Here is a 16,879-nt window from a genome sequence, read left to right as displayed (position 1 = left end):
ACCGGGTATGCAGCAAAGCATTTGTGAAGCCACAACACGCACAACCTTAAGGCGGATGGACTACAACAGCAAGACCCCACCGGGTACCACTCATCTCCACTACAAATAGGAAAAAGAGGCTACATTTGCAAGAGCTCACCAAAATTGGACGTTGAAGACTGGAAAAATGTTGCCTGGTCTGATGGTCTCGATTTCTGTTGAGACCCTCAGATGGTAGAGTCAGAATTTGGCGTAAACAGAATGAGAACATGGATCCATCATGCCTTGTTACCACTGTGCAGGCTGGTGGTGGTGGTGTAATGGTGTGGGGGATGTTTTCTTGGCACACTAGGCCCCTTAGTGCCAATTGGGGCATGGTTGAAATGCCACGGCCGACCTGAGCATTGTTTCTGACCATGTCCATCCCTTTATGGCCACCATGTACCCGTCCTCTGATGGCTACTTCCAGCAGGATAATGCACCCTGTCACAAAGCTCAAATCATTTCAAATTGGTTTCTTGAACATGACAATGAGTTCACTGTACTAAAATGGCCCCCACAGTCACCAGATCTCCACCCAATAGAGCATCTTTGGGATGTGGTGGAACCGGAGCTTCGTGCCCTGGATGTGCATCCCACAAATCTCCATCAACTAAAAGATGCTGTCCTATCAATATGGACCAACATTTCTAAAGAATGCTTTCAGCATGTATGTATATATATACTATATGTACTGTATATACATACAGGTATATATGTATGCATACACATACACAAACACATATATATATATATATATATATATATATTATAATATATATATTATAATATGTTTTTTTAAAAACAAATAAAACATTCACCAATGGGGTAAGATAATAAACATATTTCCACTTATGCTCACTTGTTTCTCAAGATTAGTGTCATTATTTGACAAAAGGCAGCACGGAGAAAATTACCCTTGATCCATTAGTAGAAGAATGTATCTTACCCATTTGAATACATATCAGATAACAGTAATCTGATGAAAACTATCTTAATGACTCAATGCTGCATTTAAAGCTGTTAAAATAGATTTTACAGCGTGTAAACAGAGATAAGGCATGCATGTTACATGCCTGTGGAAATAAGCAAAGGTTGTTCTTACAATGATTGGATTGCGGGGCTGTTTCTCCTCTCTCTCTCTCTCTCTCTCTCCACACACACACACACACACACACACACACACACACACACACACACACACACAAACACACGTAGCCAGTAGCCGTGCATAGCCGTATCATTTACCCACTTCTCTTTTCAGGAGCCCCGGACGTCCCGGTCTTGCTGGGTTGATGGGATTCCAGGTTCCCAGGAACCCTGTTATGCTACCAGTAAGAAGTTACGCAACATCATGCATGCATGTGCCCACACACACACACACACAAACACATTTCCCAATGTGATGTAGTGACATACAACCACAAGGGGGGCTGTGTGATTGTACTTCATTTACATTTGGGAATCCTGCAGTGGGAACTGAATCCTCTTTTTCATTGCCTCCAGTTCCAGTATGGAGGTGATTCCCAGAAAGGACCTGTTGTGTCTCCCAGGAGGCGAGAGGCACAGGCTATCCTCCACAGACCAAGGTACACTTCACAGGAACCAATACTTTGGTGTCATCCTGCCATAGTATAACAACAACAACTGTTGACATATTTGAACTCATTCTATGCTGTATGAAGACCAAACATTGTGTATTAACAGTCTAAAGGTACCTTGTGTAGTGTAGATAAACCCCCAGTTGTGTTTTTCTTCCAGCTGTCACTAGCGGGACCTCCAGGTCCAATGGGTCTTACAGGGCGACCAGGCCAGTGGTAAGGCACTCCACTAACCTTGACCAAAGTAGCATCATACCTCAAGGGCTCCTGGACCATTACCTCAATTTCACATTTTATCAGACCAGGCACAAGCTCTATTCTCTCCCTCCGTCATCCTACCATCATTATGCTGCTCAGTATGTTTTAATTGCTTGTGAAATCACTGCAGGTTTGCAAAAACGAACAAATTTTAAATTTACGGTTGGTTCTGAATTTGAGTTGAAGATTTGAATGCTCAAATGCATCATGTCATGTTTAATTAATAACAGTTGGTTTTATTTCGCAGGGAGTTCAAGGTCCCTCTGGGCTTAAAGGAGACAGTGGAGACAGTGGCCCTTCTGTAAGACTTCCTTCATGTTACGCTTTTTTGTCAAACTATTCATTTTCTTTTGTCCTTGCCTTCTGTTTTTTACACATTTTTCCATTTCTCTGCTCTCTTCCTTCTCATAAGGGACCACGTGGGTTGATAGGCTCTCCAGGAATCAATGGAAAGCCAGGAAAGAGGTGAGATATCTTAAGTACTGCAGCACATCGTGTCTGATGTACTTACCGCAAAACCTATTTTAACTGATTGTGTATCTCGTAGGGCGCTGGGCAGGCGACGGAGGTCGCGGAGCTCAGGTGAAACAGGGTCTAAGGTAAGCTCTTTGAGATCTCACTGCACTGCAATGCAGTAGTGATAATCTCACAATTGAGCTGCATTCAATAACCCACAGATCTGTGTGTATTTACGGCATTACTGCTTATTTGGATATTAGTTGTGTAAATGTTACATTGCCAGTTGTTGCACCTCATTTCTGATGTTGAGTTTCCATGAATTACGTAACACAACAATGCCACCGTGTTTAGGCAGCTAGGTCTTATACGATAACAAAATATCTCCACTTGCAAGTGTAAGCCTTTAGGTATTCAGCAGCCCACAGCTATTATATGTATTGACAACAAGGCAACTCAATACCTAACAGCTGGCAGTATAGCTTAGCAATAAATCAGGTTCCCTGATGCCGGGTCTGACAGAACAACAGAGTCTTTATCAGTCAAAGCAGCATTTAGCAGACCTGCAGCTAATCTGAAAACTCCTTCTCCCAACACAAACTCCGAGCAGATGGGTGGCCTGCCAGGGGAGACTTTCAGTACAATTCTGCTAATGTTTACACATTACCGTGTGTTGTTTCAGGGTTTAATGCACTCGCTTCTCTATTACTTTTCAGGTGACAGGGGTTTTGATGGCCTGCCAGGTCTCCCAGGAAACAAGGGACACAGAGTGAGTTAGCTTTGGTAACTTAGCATTGACACTGTATTTATGTAGTCATTCAGGCACTAACATGCTAACATGGCATGCTGGATACCTTACACATCACATGGCAGGTGTTTATTTGCACTATTTGATAATGATCATTGTGTTTTCTAAAAAGCATCTGCTGGATATTGCTCTGCTATAAACAGAACAGTCTTAATATCTTGAGGCTTGCGGCTAATGCTTTTATCTTGTAGGGGGATAGAGGAAAGCCGGGTCCTCATGGGCCTGTCGGAGAGCCAGGAGAAAAGGTGAGTGCACAGTACTAAGCAAAATTTACTTGCAACAAAGAAGCCTAGAAAATATATCCTGCAGCAGTGCTTTGTTTTTCTTTATTTTTCCATCACACAAGGTTAAACAAGAAACCTTCCAGATCAGTGGATGAATTCTACAAACCATTAGTTGGTAAAGCACCACAGATCAAAGCAGGCTTTACTGAAATTAATCATAAACTCTTGAATTTTTTTAATTTTGATACGCTGGCCTGAGTATCAAGGTTGCAAAGACATGAAGGCTACGCAGTGCACTCCCTGACATAGAACTGAAATATAAAAATAGAAGCTCTGTCAAGATAGTATCAATCCCAGGCAGGTGGGCGGGGAAATTTGAGAGAGCGGCCTATTAGTCTTTGCTCGAAGATAGTTGAGCCTTATCTGTCAGCAGGGAATTTATTAATGAGCTATTTTTACAGATTATGTCTTTGGGGATAATGTATCCATGCCTGAGGTTGTCTTAGAGAGTGCATGAGATTTATGTGTTGAATCTGTTTCCGTCTTTGTTATTTTAGGGATCTGATGGCCTGTGGGGCCAGGAGGGCAACCAGGTGAACCTGTGAGTAACCGCATCTGAACAATATAATGATCCCTGTTAATGCACCTAATTTCATGTTGATTGTTTCTCTACATTAAATATGTCATGTACAGTAGAAGATGTATTTATCAAGTCTGTACTTTGGGTTCTCAGAAATAAGTAACACAAAAAAGTCTTAGTGCAGAATCACAGAAACAATTATTTCCACGAGAAACCAAGAGGGATTGTAGGAGATCACTAGAATTAAGCTCAAGCAGATGTTTAAGCCAAAATGTTACGAAGGACTGAACAGAACAACATCTAGTGATTATACAAAACAAAGAAACATTGCACATCAACTATAAAAAAACTAGGACGGTCAAACCATATTATGCAATACTGCCAGTGTGGTGCATTAAGAGAGAAAGGTCACTGGACAAAAGTGTGCAGTATGAACAAAAGAGTATTTAATGGCATCATTTAAGATGTTGTAACGAGTGGTTATTTCAGTCAAAGTTGCTTTTCTATCAGCTTGAATCATCGGCCCTTTCTCCTCTGACCTCCAGCGTCAACAAGGCATTTTTGCCCACAGGACTGCCGCATACTAGATGTTTTTCCCTTACCACACCATTCTTTGTAAACCCTAGAAATGTTTGTGCGTGAAAATCCCAGTAACTGAGCAGATTGTGAAATACTCAGACCGGCCCGTCTGGCTTGAAAAACCATGCCACGCTCCAAAATTGCTTAAATCATCTTTCTTTCCCATTCTGACATTCAGTTTGGAGTTCAGGAGATTGTCTTGACCAGGACCACACCCCTAAACGCATTGAACGTACTGCCATGTGGTTGATTATATAATTGCATTAATGAGAAATTGAACAGGTGTTCCTAATAATCCTTTAGGTGAGTGTATATATGTATGTATGTATGTCTGTATGTGTATATATATATGTTTGTATATACACAAGTGGTTAGTTTTTATTACAAAATATCTTGCAATTAACGTAAGGTGTTACATTAACACTAGATTGCTGAAATAACCCTAAAAATGAATGATTAGAAATTAAGCTATGATAGTAAAAGCAAAATGATAGAAACCACCTAAAACTGGGAATTGACACAGCATCTATGTGCATGTGTGTGTGTGTTCAGTTCAGGACTGGACATGTTTCAATGTGAGGTCACATTTGAACCCACGACTCTCCCTCACCAATTCACCAGGATCTCCCCGGGGTCCTGGGCGGCCTGTTGGGCCGGCTGGGCCAGCGAGCCCCTGTAAAGGAAACATTCACAGCACTCAGACAAACAATAAAGAAGAAGTTTTCAACAAAATGATCATTTTCTTCTAAATAATATAATGACCCTCTGGATGCTTTACAATAATCCCTTTTTATTCATTTATATAGTATTGAATTTAAATATATTTACTTTTTTTGTGTTGATGCACTTGTAATATTTAATTTCATTTATTTGTTTATTTGACAGGGCCAGTGCTCATTAGTCAACAGCAAAGTAACTTAAAATGAGCCAGATTTTGCTCAACAGGCACATTTCCATCTGCTGTCCCTGGCCAGTTTTCAAATGGTTACCTAAAAAAATAAAATAAAATGACTGCGTATGAATAAAATATCATCAGTCTTTTAAAAAATTTTCCATCTTGCATTGCATCATAGTGCAGGGGTGTATTCTTAGGGTGGTCACCCCTGAAAAACCCTGCTTCCTTTTCTGAAAACATCACATTGCATCCTGATTGCTAGAATCCAGAATTCGCAACATTTTATTTCACATCTGAACTGTTCCTGCTTATGTTACATTATGCCACATCCTGTATAATTACAGAGACAAGGCACCGTCAGGCAGTGACTAGGCTTACCTGTTGCCCTGGTAGACCTGGGGGTCCTTCCACTATCATACCCTAAAAACCAGCACAGATAGAATAAAATGTACATTAGGAGAGTATCAACTCATTCCCATGCTCATAACTAAAGCTACTGGGCTGTTCAATAAATGTCTCTAGCAGCTCACCGGCTCAATAATGGCTGGCTCTCCCTTCTGGCCTTTCTCTGCTCTGAGGCTAGCCTGAGGAGGAGAAACAGATGAATAAATGTGTATAGTTAGAAATCCCTTGACACAGGCAATTGAAAACGTGAACACTCACTTGACGCACAAGTTCACTCTGAGATTTACCTCTCCATCCCACGTCCCAGCTCTTTCCCGCTCTGCAAATTCATAGCCATCCTCGTATATTTCATACTCTTCATACTCTGACTCTGTGTCATTCTTGTAATCTTCATTTTCGAGAATCTGTTGGAATGAAAAAACACCATTCAGGCGTAATGAATACCAAAATAGCCCCTCAGTGATTTTGTGCTAAGATGTTTCTTGCTTTTGCACTTAACCTACCTCATATTCAGTAATATTTGGGCCCACTGTTACCGTGGAAACTGAGAGATCATCATAGAGGTCTCCGTAAAGGTCATCTACATGCTCCTCAATCACTGGCTTCTTCACTGGCTTGTCCTCCTGCAGGCCAGCACACAGGCTTAAATGAGTCACAGCAAAGATGAACCAGGGGACACTGAGCTATTCTCATTAGCGCCCAGTGCTTCAGAGTAATGGCACATTTTGTAATACACGGTGTGAATGTTAGCAAAACAGGTAGATTTTATGGGAATGTGTTGATTATCCGGGTGACGGGTTTGCAGTTAATTACATTGCTGGAGTGTAATTAGCTGATGGACTAGTCAGATTCATATGGCAGCATGGCGGTGATTGCAACAGCTACAGAAACAGCATGAGCGTGAGAAATTAGTTTATTTGGCAAATTAACAAATAATAAACATGAAGGCGACATACACAAACATTCCTTGTTTGTTGAAGTGGGAAGCTTGAAATTGATTGGATAAAAAATGATATACAGTTGTTGTATGTTAATGTAGATAGTATATGAGCATATATTCACATTGAATGAATTGGAAACCCAATACTCATTCTGTATGCACCATGCATACTATGCTTTTTGAATATGCGGTATGCATGTACCACAGCGTATTCTACAAAAAACACAGGCAGAAGGCCATAGTACGACCATTACAAAAAAATCTAATGTTATCTTATGTTTTCTGGTGAGGTGATGGTTAGGATGGTGCTGGTTAGTGGTGGTGGTAAGCAACTGGAGAGGGAAAAGGTGCTCTCTAAGGTTAGGAGGAATTAGGGGAGTGATCGGTTAGAACTGCAAATGGCAGCAAGGGGTTGGGGTGGAGGGCATCTACAGGTAAACTTGTCTACCTCCTCAGAAACCTTTGATTCAGGAAATGGACTTGGCACCACAGGGGGGGACTCAGTTGTAGAGTCAGGCTCATGTGTGGGCATCTCCATGAGGGTCTTGTCGAAGTCTTCAGTTAGGATGAGAGTTTCTAGTGTACTCTTAAAATCGGGCAACTCTGTGGGCTGAAAAGGTTCTTGAGACAGATACTCAAGCAGTGTTGTGGACACACTAAGGAAGCCATCCTCAAGACCCTCCTCTTCATGTTTCTTCTTTCTGGATCCCTTCTTGCCCTTGCCCTTGCCTTTGCCGTTAGAGCCCTTGTCCCTCTTCTTTTTGTTCTTTTTGCCTTTCCTTTCCTTTTTGGAGTGCTCCTTTGCTTCATCAGGCTGGTCACTTTGCATCAGAGCATCAGACCCAAGTTTGGAGTTCTTTTATAAAAAAGGGAATGCAAGATGAGGGGACAAGTGGAGGATGGAGAAAAAGCAAACACTGTTGTGAAATAAATACAACAAGGAAAATAGCCCAAAAATGTAAAAGTGATGCCTACTTGTCTTGTGACACCCTTATAGGGTCAGACACCTACTACCAACAACAAAACACAAACAGGAAATGAAAGACAAATTTGCTTGTGTGGTTAGGGGTCACCCTGTCTATGATCCACTAATTCTCAGTGTGCTCTGGCAAGTGAACAAATATGGGTTGTGTCATCCCCCAGAGTGAGGCCCATTTCATGTCAGTGATATGAATGGCTTCTATCTATAAATGCTAAAGGCCCACTCTGTGAAAGACATCAGTGACGTGATTTAGACCAACTTGTAAACAAGGTCAGTGTGTAGTGGAGAATGATGGGGAAGTAGGTCAGTGGGGTGACAGATGTTGACATGTTCTGAATTCAGAGCTCATTGCTCAGCTGTAGTTCTTTAAAAGCCAGCTGGGCTCACACCCATTAATGAGCCATCTCTAGAGCATAATCGATGACCAGGCGCACAAACTTGAGTGAAGATACACATGCACTCACATAAGGGTGCATGCGTCATATACGTGTATGCATGTTGAATGAAAAATTAGAGATTTAAGTGTTCAGTTAAAACTGTGTTTTGTACAAACACACGCACGCACACACACACACACACATGCTCACATCTCTCTGCCTCTATTCCTCTGGCTGCCTCCTTATGCCTCCTTATCTCTATCTTTCACACACCACCAGAGAAATATACAGTAATTCATATCCATGATTGATTCAATGTTTTATGCACGCCTTGAGGAGGGGAAGAGCTATTATATCATGTTTGAGTTATAGGCTCCTGTGTGTGTGTGTTTGTGTGTGTGTGTGTGTGTGTGTATGTGTGTATGTGTGTGTGTGTGTGAGATAGAGCACCTGACCTTAAGAATGCTCCACTGCTGGCTGCATTTAAAAGAAGACTACTCCTTTGACTGATGGCCTATTCTGTCTTAATCTCTCAAGTCTCTTTTTGCAAACACTCAGTATGTTTGCACTGTACTTAGACCTCTTCTTGGCTGGGGCTGTTGGCTGCTTGTAAATCATATGAGTCTTAGGGACACAGCTCAATTGATAGACATGCTTGAGCTCCTTTTACTGGTTGGCTGTGAAGCAAGGGCTTCTGCAAGTCCACTTTAGCAGCCAGAAGGATGCATTCTTGTTTTAACATGAGTACTAGAAGTAGAAGCTCACCATATTTCTTAAAACATTTTGTAAAACACAGGACCTCTGAGTAAATGTGGAAAACACAATGAAACAATACAATGAATCAAGACCTTTGTGTCTGCAGTTAATTGAGGTGACATAAAGTTATAGTTTATAGTATCAACTGTTGAAGAACTGTACAAAGACTTGCATGGGTTTTAGGTAATGCTTCCTGTTGCTGGCAGTACTGACCTCTTGTAGTACCAGGGCTTTGTTGTTGTAGGGCAACGCAGAGTCACAGTCTGGTATGTAGTCTACACAGTAGTTGACAGCCGCCTGGGGGTCCTCCAGAATCAGTAACTGCTGAATATCTCCCTGAGATAAACCGGAGAACAGACAGAAATGACAGATACGTGTCATGTTATAAAGCCAGGCATACAGGAGAAGTAGAATCATCTAAATGTAGTACTGACAGAAACATAGCAGCTGCAGTAATGCAATAAAGTGAAGAGATCAGAGACCACAAGACTGAACCTGTAACGATAAGTCACAGACACTAAGCGAACACAAAACTGGCTGCAGATGTAAAGTATCATAAAGTAGCATCAGATTGCCACTACTGCTATTGCTACTGACTATTGCTACTCTGTTTTCCCACAACTCCAAGAGGGGCATAATTGTGTACACAAAACAGTCAAATAGCTCCCCCCCATGAGGACCTTTCACTTCCTATTCTGCCCTGGAGGTGTAGCCAGTGTGTATACACAAACGTGCACAGAAACAGCACTGCTGGACCCTGTAGCACTAAGCCCACAGCCTCTGTTAGCTTTAATGGCCTTACAATCAACATCAATCTGGTCTTCTGTCAACATTACATTGTTACGTAATGTAGTGCTGAGATACAAAATTGTTGAGTAAAATAGAACACAATGGTTTGCAACTGCTTTTTTTTTTTTTTTTTACAAATAAATATATTCAACTGATCAGTTGATAGTGAAAATCTCTGCCCGCTGCAGTGCACACAAGTCGGAAAGTAATTCAATATAAACCAAAAGCAGGCAGCCCCATGGCACAGTGTTTGACAACGTTTAGATTGCATTAGGGATAAGAATCTATGTTACTGACAGGCCACTGCAAACATATTGCCGGGTGAAATGTTATCCAGGGACAGCTGGGCAGCCATTTGTGATAAATTAAGTTAGATTAACTGCTGGATACTGTGGTAATTATAGTCCCATTGTAATCTCTTCAATTAGGCTTTAGCGGCCAGGGGTGAAAGAAAATCAAAACATATCGCTTCTCTGTTACCCGCCATCAGCTCATATATCTCCTAATACAGCTCATGACGGTCAGCAAAGCAAGTCTACGCATGACCGTGGACATTATGCTTTCATTTATGACATCAAACATGAAAGCATTTGTTATCAACCTATCCTTTTTTCTTCTTGTTTTAGCCAAAAGCCAGTGTCAACCAAAGGAAATGATTACACTCTGAGGTGAGAGACAGAGAGAAAGGGCGAGCAAGAAAGGCAACGGGGAGTTAATCCAATCTAATCCAATCTCAATTTGAGATCAAAGGCAACTCTTTCACAGATACATTTTCCTGTTTTTCTTGCCTAGCAGGGGCTCTCTCCTCTAGAAACACTCAGCGAGTAATGTGTTGCCCAAAATGTGTCATCATGTGTGCTCTGCCATTCTCCATTTAGGACGGGGCAAAGACATCAGAAGAGGACATGGGTGGACGTCCTGAAAAGGAAAACTCCTCAGCTGAATCCACACATTTCTGATGGCTTGCATACACCCTGCATGAGGTCACACATGGGTTCATTAGTGTTTCAGAGTGACCTCTTTGCTTTCCCCTGATGTCTGCAATGAGGTGTGTGGTGCCAGCTTGCCTATCAAATCACAACTTCCTAGATCTTATATAAGGTGCTGTTCACTCATTAGCAGTGCCTTAATCTGTCTCAATCTCTAAAAAAGGACTTGCCTTTTGTGTAAATCACAACCTTGTGTGAGTGAAGGAAAAACCAGAAATTAAACTCACTGTAAAGAATCAGTATTTTGATGCTCCCCATTTGCTTAAAGGAGAATTCCGGTCAATTTCAACATGTAGCTCCGTTGTTTGTAAATTTGGAGATCTGTCAGTAGCGAGAAAAACGTAAAAAATCGATGCTGCCTACATCGTGTTATCCTCCTGCTAGAGTTAGCACCCAACAGACTTAAACAGGTTTTAAATGTGTTTTTAGCCTCTTAACATGATCAAAATGTCATTAAAAGGGCCTACCCATGTGAAGTGATTCCTTCAGAGTTAACACAATGAATCTGACTGGAGTAGATGTGAAAGAAATGCATGAAAGTTCTGCTAATTCAGCTCTGTTTATTTCTGGTAGTGATACGGCAAGGAGTGCTTTGGGACCGTCTACAAACACCAAAAAGAGATACAAACAAATTTTCAAAAATAAACATATGCTTATTTTTTGAAAGCAAGTGCTGTAGTACAGCTTCCAAGAAACAAGTTATAATTGAGGTAAGTTTGGAGACACTACCTTATTAAATCATTAAATTGATAGCCTACAAATTTTTGTTTTATCTCTTTTCTCTTAATGACATTTTGAACATGTTAAGAGGCTAAAAACACATTTCAAACTTGCCCTGCTAACTCTAGCAGGAGGATAACACGGTGTAGGCAGCACCAAATGTTTTGGTTTTTCTCTCTAGTGTCAGCACTCCAAATTTGCAAACAACAGAGCTACATGTTGAAATCGACCGGAATTCTCCTTTAAAGTGCAACATATGTTCACGACTGACCAAAAACATCCGACCACCATCAGACATAAGGCAAATTATGACTTAAACAGACCTTGACCCGATTTAATGTGCTTTTCCGATTTGTGTGGTAAAGCAATGGGGTTGCTAAGCATTAAAATAAAGCTGCCTTTAATGATTTGCTTGATAGGTCTTGGTTTCAACATGTCTGTGAGCAAAAACATCTTATTTCCAGTACTACAATCGAGACAAAAAGGATCAGAATTTCCTAACAAATAAACACTGGTCTGGATCTTATCGAAGCAGTCAGCATGTTGGAGGCACGTTCACAGGGCACACAGCGGCCAAGAAGGAGCTCCAAACTCGTGGACAGTTTGATGTTTGCTTTACTGCGAATAAAAGCAGAGCAAGTGCGGAGTTTGAACATCCAACTTTTGTAGTTATTTTTTGGACAATCTGGAAGCAATAGAGACATTAGTGGCTGACCACAGTCCCATTGCTCCCACGCTGAGCTCCCACACTGAGAGAACTGGGCCGGAACACCGGCCTCCTCCCCCAGAAGCCAGGCCTGGGAACGGAGTCCCAGGGGTCATCCTGATAAATCTCTCCTGCCCTGGTACCAGCCTCACCCAAGGTGTACAACACTAATGCGTAGTTATGCACAGCTAGACACATACAGAATACCTAGCTGTGAATGTATACTATACTGTAAATGCACACAGTGAAACTCATATTTTCCCATCACATGTTTCAATGAAAAATCTAAAACAGATGTTTAATTTGAGCGTTTTTCACTTCCTCCACAGAAAACAAGATATTAAGAGTGTAAGTGTAAACTTCGATACACATGACCACAATGACCACACAAACTGCATGGGTTGGACTAAAGGATGGATTTGATCAACAGATGAGGAATATTAGTCATCACCACAGATAATGTATCATCTTTACACATAGAATGATGAATTGGAGCATGGGAGTGTTTTTGGAATAAGGCCAAAGCTGAAAGAGTCATTGCTTCTGAAAAGGGAAATTTATAGAGCCCACAAGGAGACGCATTTCTTAACTATAAAGTATAAAGTAATTTAAAAACTGGAATGCCTGTCAGTGTCTGAGGGATGGGTTGGAATCAGAATCAGAATCAGCTTTATTTGCCAAGTATGATAGATAGATAGATAGATAGATAGATAGATAGATAGATAGATAGATAGATAGATATTTATTGATCCCAAAAAAATGGGAAATTATGGTCAATGAGGACACATCCGAGGAATTTTGCTTTGGATCATATTGCTCACAATGTGCTTACTCATAGAAAAACAAAAAGGAGGGTTAGGTAGGTCATAGAGAAGATAAGGTTAATGTGTGGAAGGTAGTTTTTGAATACACAAGCAAAACCCAAAGGCAGTAAGACCAATGGCATCTGGTTTTCTCCTAGTGAAAGTGAAGAAGGCTGTGGTTGCTGTCTATTAGGCCAATAGGGAGTGATAATGACACTTCTTCTCTAAGTTTAACAGTATGTTCCCTTTTGCAAACTGTGGGGTATTCTCGGGACACTGAGGAGACAGAGGTTTGAGGAGAAGGTCATTTCTCTGAACTTGACTGTACCTTATACCTCTGTCTATCTTTCCCTTTCTTTCTTTCTTTCTTGCTCTACTGCTGAGCAGACAGAGAGCCTTGAGGACATGGCAGGGTAAGGGGCTTGAGCTGATCTCTATTTCATGCTGTGGGCGAGAGATTTAGAGTGGAGCCTCATTGCGAATGACAATAGAGTAGGGGTTGCATATTGTCATGGGAAGCACAGAGAATGACTTATGACAGCAAAGGTTACTGCAGAGAAAAAGAAGAATTAGACTGCACACTCCCAGAGGTTAGTCTGAATCTTCTTGCTCATTCTTGTTTTCCCAACATATTGATACGTATGGGTGAATATTCTGATGCTCTTAACTCAAGATGTGTACTTAAAATGATCTTATTTTAAGGAAGACACAATTTGGAAAGACTTACGTAATTTTATCTGTGTTTTTATGTCCCCTGCTACTCAGTGATTTAAAAAAAAAATCCCAACATGTGTAACCACAAGAAGCAGGTATTTTTCATGACCAAATACACATTCACAGTCAAGCATGTTTCTTAATGCACAAGCTCAAGCTCGCATCAACACAGACAGATCTATAATGACAAGTCCAAAAAGCAAAAAGAATGTATATTTTTTGGCTTTGCAATGGAAATGATGAGGCTGAGCATGTCTGAACAGCACGTCCCCTCATCCCCACTCCCTCCCTAACACCTCTTTTCTTCTCCATTGCTTTGTTCTTGCAACTCTTCCTTGACCTAAGACCCCTGTCACCCAATAGCCTGATTTTCCCTTTTAAATCTTTTCTTAAGTAGCTTTATAGGTATGTGTGTGTGTGTGTGTGTGTGTGTGTGTGTGTGTGGGCGGGGTGGGGGATTCCACAGTACCAAATCCAATTTATATTCTGCTTATCCAAACATTTCCTAGACACAGGTACTGTATATATTATAATGCATGCGTTTAAGTTATAGAGGACACTATTCAAACCCAAGATCCTATTTCTTGTGGATTTTTATGCAGATGTCTCCAAATGTAGGCCTGATATATGGTATGTTTTAGATCTTGGGAAGAATTTAAAAGAAAGTGGATATTAGGATTCATCGGCCATTGGTGCAGCATGAAGAGGTTTTCTAATCTGATCAACAAACTATCCACATTCTTATCACTTTGCTCAACGGGCTATAGAAATGTTCAAGTCAGCAGCAGTGTGGATAAAACACACTGAATTTGGTTAAATGTGACGTAGTGTAAGTCATACAAGTGTCCTACAGCGCCTTCTCAGATAATTCAAATAATATGCATTGCATATTACTCCAGTGAAACAGTTTCCCATGATCAAACCTGTATACTTACATTATAACACAAAGTTCACATGGTACCGACTCTCACTTATTTCCTTTGTCAGTTTTAAAGACATTCACAAAGAAACACACTTGCTGGCAAACAACTGCATTTTTTATTCTATGTTATTCTTTTGTCAAACAGACCTTTCAGAGGCTCCCAGAATTTTATAATAACCTACCTCAAATACATCTTCGTCTAGCAGCCGAGTGCCAAACACAGTGGCACCATCTGTGCTGACTACAGCGTTGTCCCCTCGCAGCAGATCCAGGGTCTGTACCCTCTGACAGTCTAAGTAGAGGGTCACAGATTTGTCCAGCACACTGTAGGCTATCCTGTGCCATCTGAAAGAACAAAATGTGAGAGAGAATTTACAGACAGTTGAGCCTTGGAGGGAGGTATTGTGGAAACATAGAAGCTCAAGTATGTTGTCTGTTATCCAGCAGAATCAACGATGCAAAGAGCTGTTTCACACCTCTTTCAACTGAAGCAAACCAGAAGTGCCTTTTAGCCTGATAATGTGAAGGATTGATTTCCTCAAATCATTGAAGGTGACTTAAAGTTAAAGGAGAATTCCGGTTGATTTGAACATGTAGCTCCGTTTTTTTTATTTTTTATTATTTGGAGTGCTGTCGGTAGCGAGATAAATGAAAACAATCGGTGCAGTCTACACCGAGTTATCCTCCTGCTAGATTTTGCACCCAACAGGCTTAAGCACATGGAGTGAGCTGTATGAATCAGGCTACAGAAATGTGAGGCCCACCTCAGATTTCAAGTTCTGGGAAAGTTATACAACCACAGCTACTGTAATATAAATTACACAGTGCTGGTGGATCCGATCTACTGCAAACAGATATTTCATTAATATATTCTCTAATGGAGATGCTATATACCCTTAAACTACCCACTTTCCATCAGCCAGGTCGATCTTCTTGAAGATGGGATATAATTCCGGTGTGGGCTGCCCATGCTGGTCCTCATACAGGAAGACAGGCGAACGGCCCACTTCCAGCCCCAGCTGCTGTACCCCCTGATCGTCATAAACTGAAAGCAGGAAAAACTGGGAGCCTTTTTTAGCTCTCACTGTAGCCATCACAGAGAAATTTTCTGGAAATTTGGTGGAATCTGGGAGAGGAGAGGAGAGGAGAGGAGAGGAGAGGTTTTTTTTGTTTTCAAAGTCCCTTTATTGGACCATTTTCAGATAAGATTTATAATCACAGAAAATCAACATACATAAAACAAGACAAAAGAAAACAAACTAAACAAAATATGAAACTGAATACTATCAATACAAACATTGTGCTTTTTCCAAACAAAAACTAACCACCAACTCTCCATCCTCCCCCACAGAGCATAACACTCCCCTTACAGCCCACAAACAACACATTGTCCATCATCTGGTAATAAGAATGTTCCACCCTCAGGAGAGGAGAGGGGAGCTGGTAAGTCATACAAGAGCGAGCACAGCAGGGAACAGATATTTTTGTAACATGCATTCGCAACATGCTGCCAGCGAGACCTGAGTAAAGATAATACTGATGCAACATATTTCTCATGAAGGCAGAGAGCACCCATGAGAAAAAGTAAAGGGAGTCCAAAGTCAGATGTCTTAAAGTTTTACTGAGGTGAGAATCCCTCACAAAAGTGACACATTTTAGGGCTTTTTGCCTTTTTAGAAATCCTCATTGGATAAAAATCCACTACCAGGGAAGAGCTGTTTGGTTGGAGCACTGAGCTGGATCTTTTTGTCTATCGTGTAGGCCAGGTCGCTCTCCTCCGAGCCCCTCCTGCTGGTGCAGAGACCAGCCTCCAAGGACACTCCCTCCATGTTCTCTGACAGATCCAGCATTCGCAGAACATCAATGGGATCAGCTGGAAAGGAAAAGAAAGAAAAGAATTAACCATCTGTCCATTGTTAATGAGCAGATAGAGGAAATATACTGTTTTATTGTATTTAATGCTCACAGATCTGATGCTATTGATTTAAACACGGTATTGTTGACGACTTGACATGCTTGTAAATAAACCCTTCTCACCCTTTATTCCTGTTTATAGCATTGTAGGAAAAAACTTTTGAAATGAAAAAAACTACTTATGATAGGGTGGAGCTTGTGGCACATTACAGCAGCATGCTTTTAGTCATGTCAGTGTAACACTTAAACTCTGCCAGTGTGACAGCACTTTGTTGTCTGGCTCAGTTAAGTGCTGGTTGTTACCCAGCTGAAGAGCAGGGTTTAGTGTGGCTGGAAGCTGGTTTTAAAGTGTGGAGGCTTCCTGCTTCCTAGCAGTCGGAAGAGACAAGCTCCTCTGAGATGTGGTGGCAGGTGGCCAGGCTTCTGTGGGTGTTATTATAGGA

The 16,879-nt window shown here is 41.2% G+C and overlaps 1 protein-coding gene across 4 annotated transcripts in view; it reads right to left on the bottom strand.

Annotated features, from left to right (window-relative positions):
* col5a3a (collagen, type V, alpha 3a) overlaps positions 1 to 16,879 on the bottom strand; it is a 56,059-nt gene that overhangs the window by 30,146 nt on the left and 9,034 nt on the right. Inside the window, exons 2-11 of one of the 4 annotated variants that reach the window (XM_032537162.1) lie at positions 16,228 to 16,395; positions 15,432 to 15,648; positions 14,705 to 14,867; positions 9,093 to 9,215; positions 7,213 to 7,620; positions 6,328 to 6,447; positions 6,112 to 6,231; positions 5,950 to 6,003; positions 5,798 to 5,839; positions 5,135 to 5,197 (exon numbers count right to left, since the gene is read on the bottom strand). In XM_032537162.1, the coding sequence (XP_032393053.1) occupies positions 5,135 to 5,197; positions 5,798 to 5,839; positions 5,950 to 6,003; positions 6,112 to 6,231; positions 6,328 to 6,447; positions 7,213 to 7,620; positions 9,093 to 9,215; positions 14,705 to 14,867; positions 15,432 to 15,648; positions 16,228 to 16,395 (1,478 nt within the window). The remainder of the gene's footprint in view (positions 1 to 5,134; positions 5,198 to 5,797; positions 5,840 to 5,949; positions 6,004 to 6,111; positions 6,232 to 6,327; positions 6,448 to 7,212; positions 7,621 to 9,092; positions 9,216 to 14,704; positions 14,868 to 15,431; positions 15,649 to 16,227; positions 16,396 to 16,879) is intronic. The other 3 variants (XM_032537163.1, XM_032537164.1, XM_032537165.1) reach the window with 3 other exon arrangements.

Source organism: Etheostoma spectabile, chromosome 15 (assembly GCF_008692095.1).
Source record: "Etheostoma spectabile isolate EspeVRDwgs_2016 chromosome 15, UIUC_Espe_1.0, whole genome shotgun sequence".
Classification (NCBI taxonomy): domain Eukaryota; kingdom Metazoa; phylum Chordata; class Actinopteri; order Perciformes; family Percidae; genus Etheostoma; species Etheostoma spectabile.
Note: the sequence above shows the minus strand (reverse complement) of the source record. Positions and strands in the feature narration are given on the sequence as shown.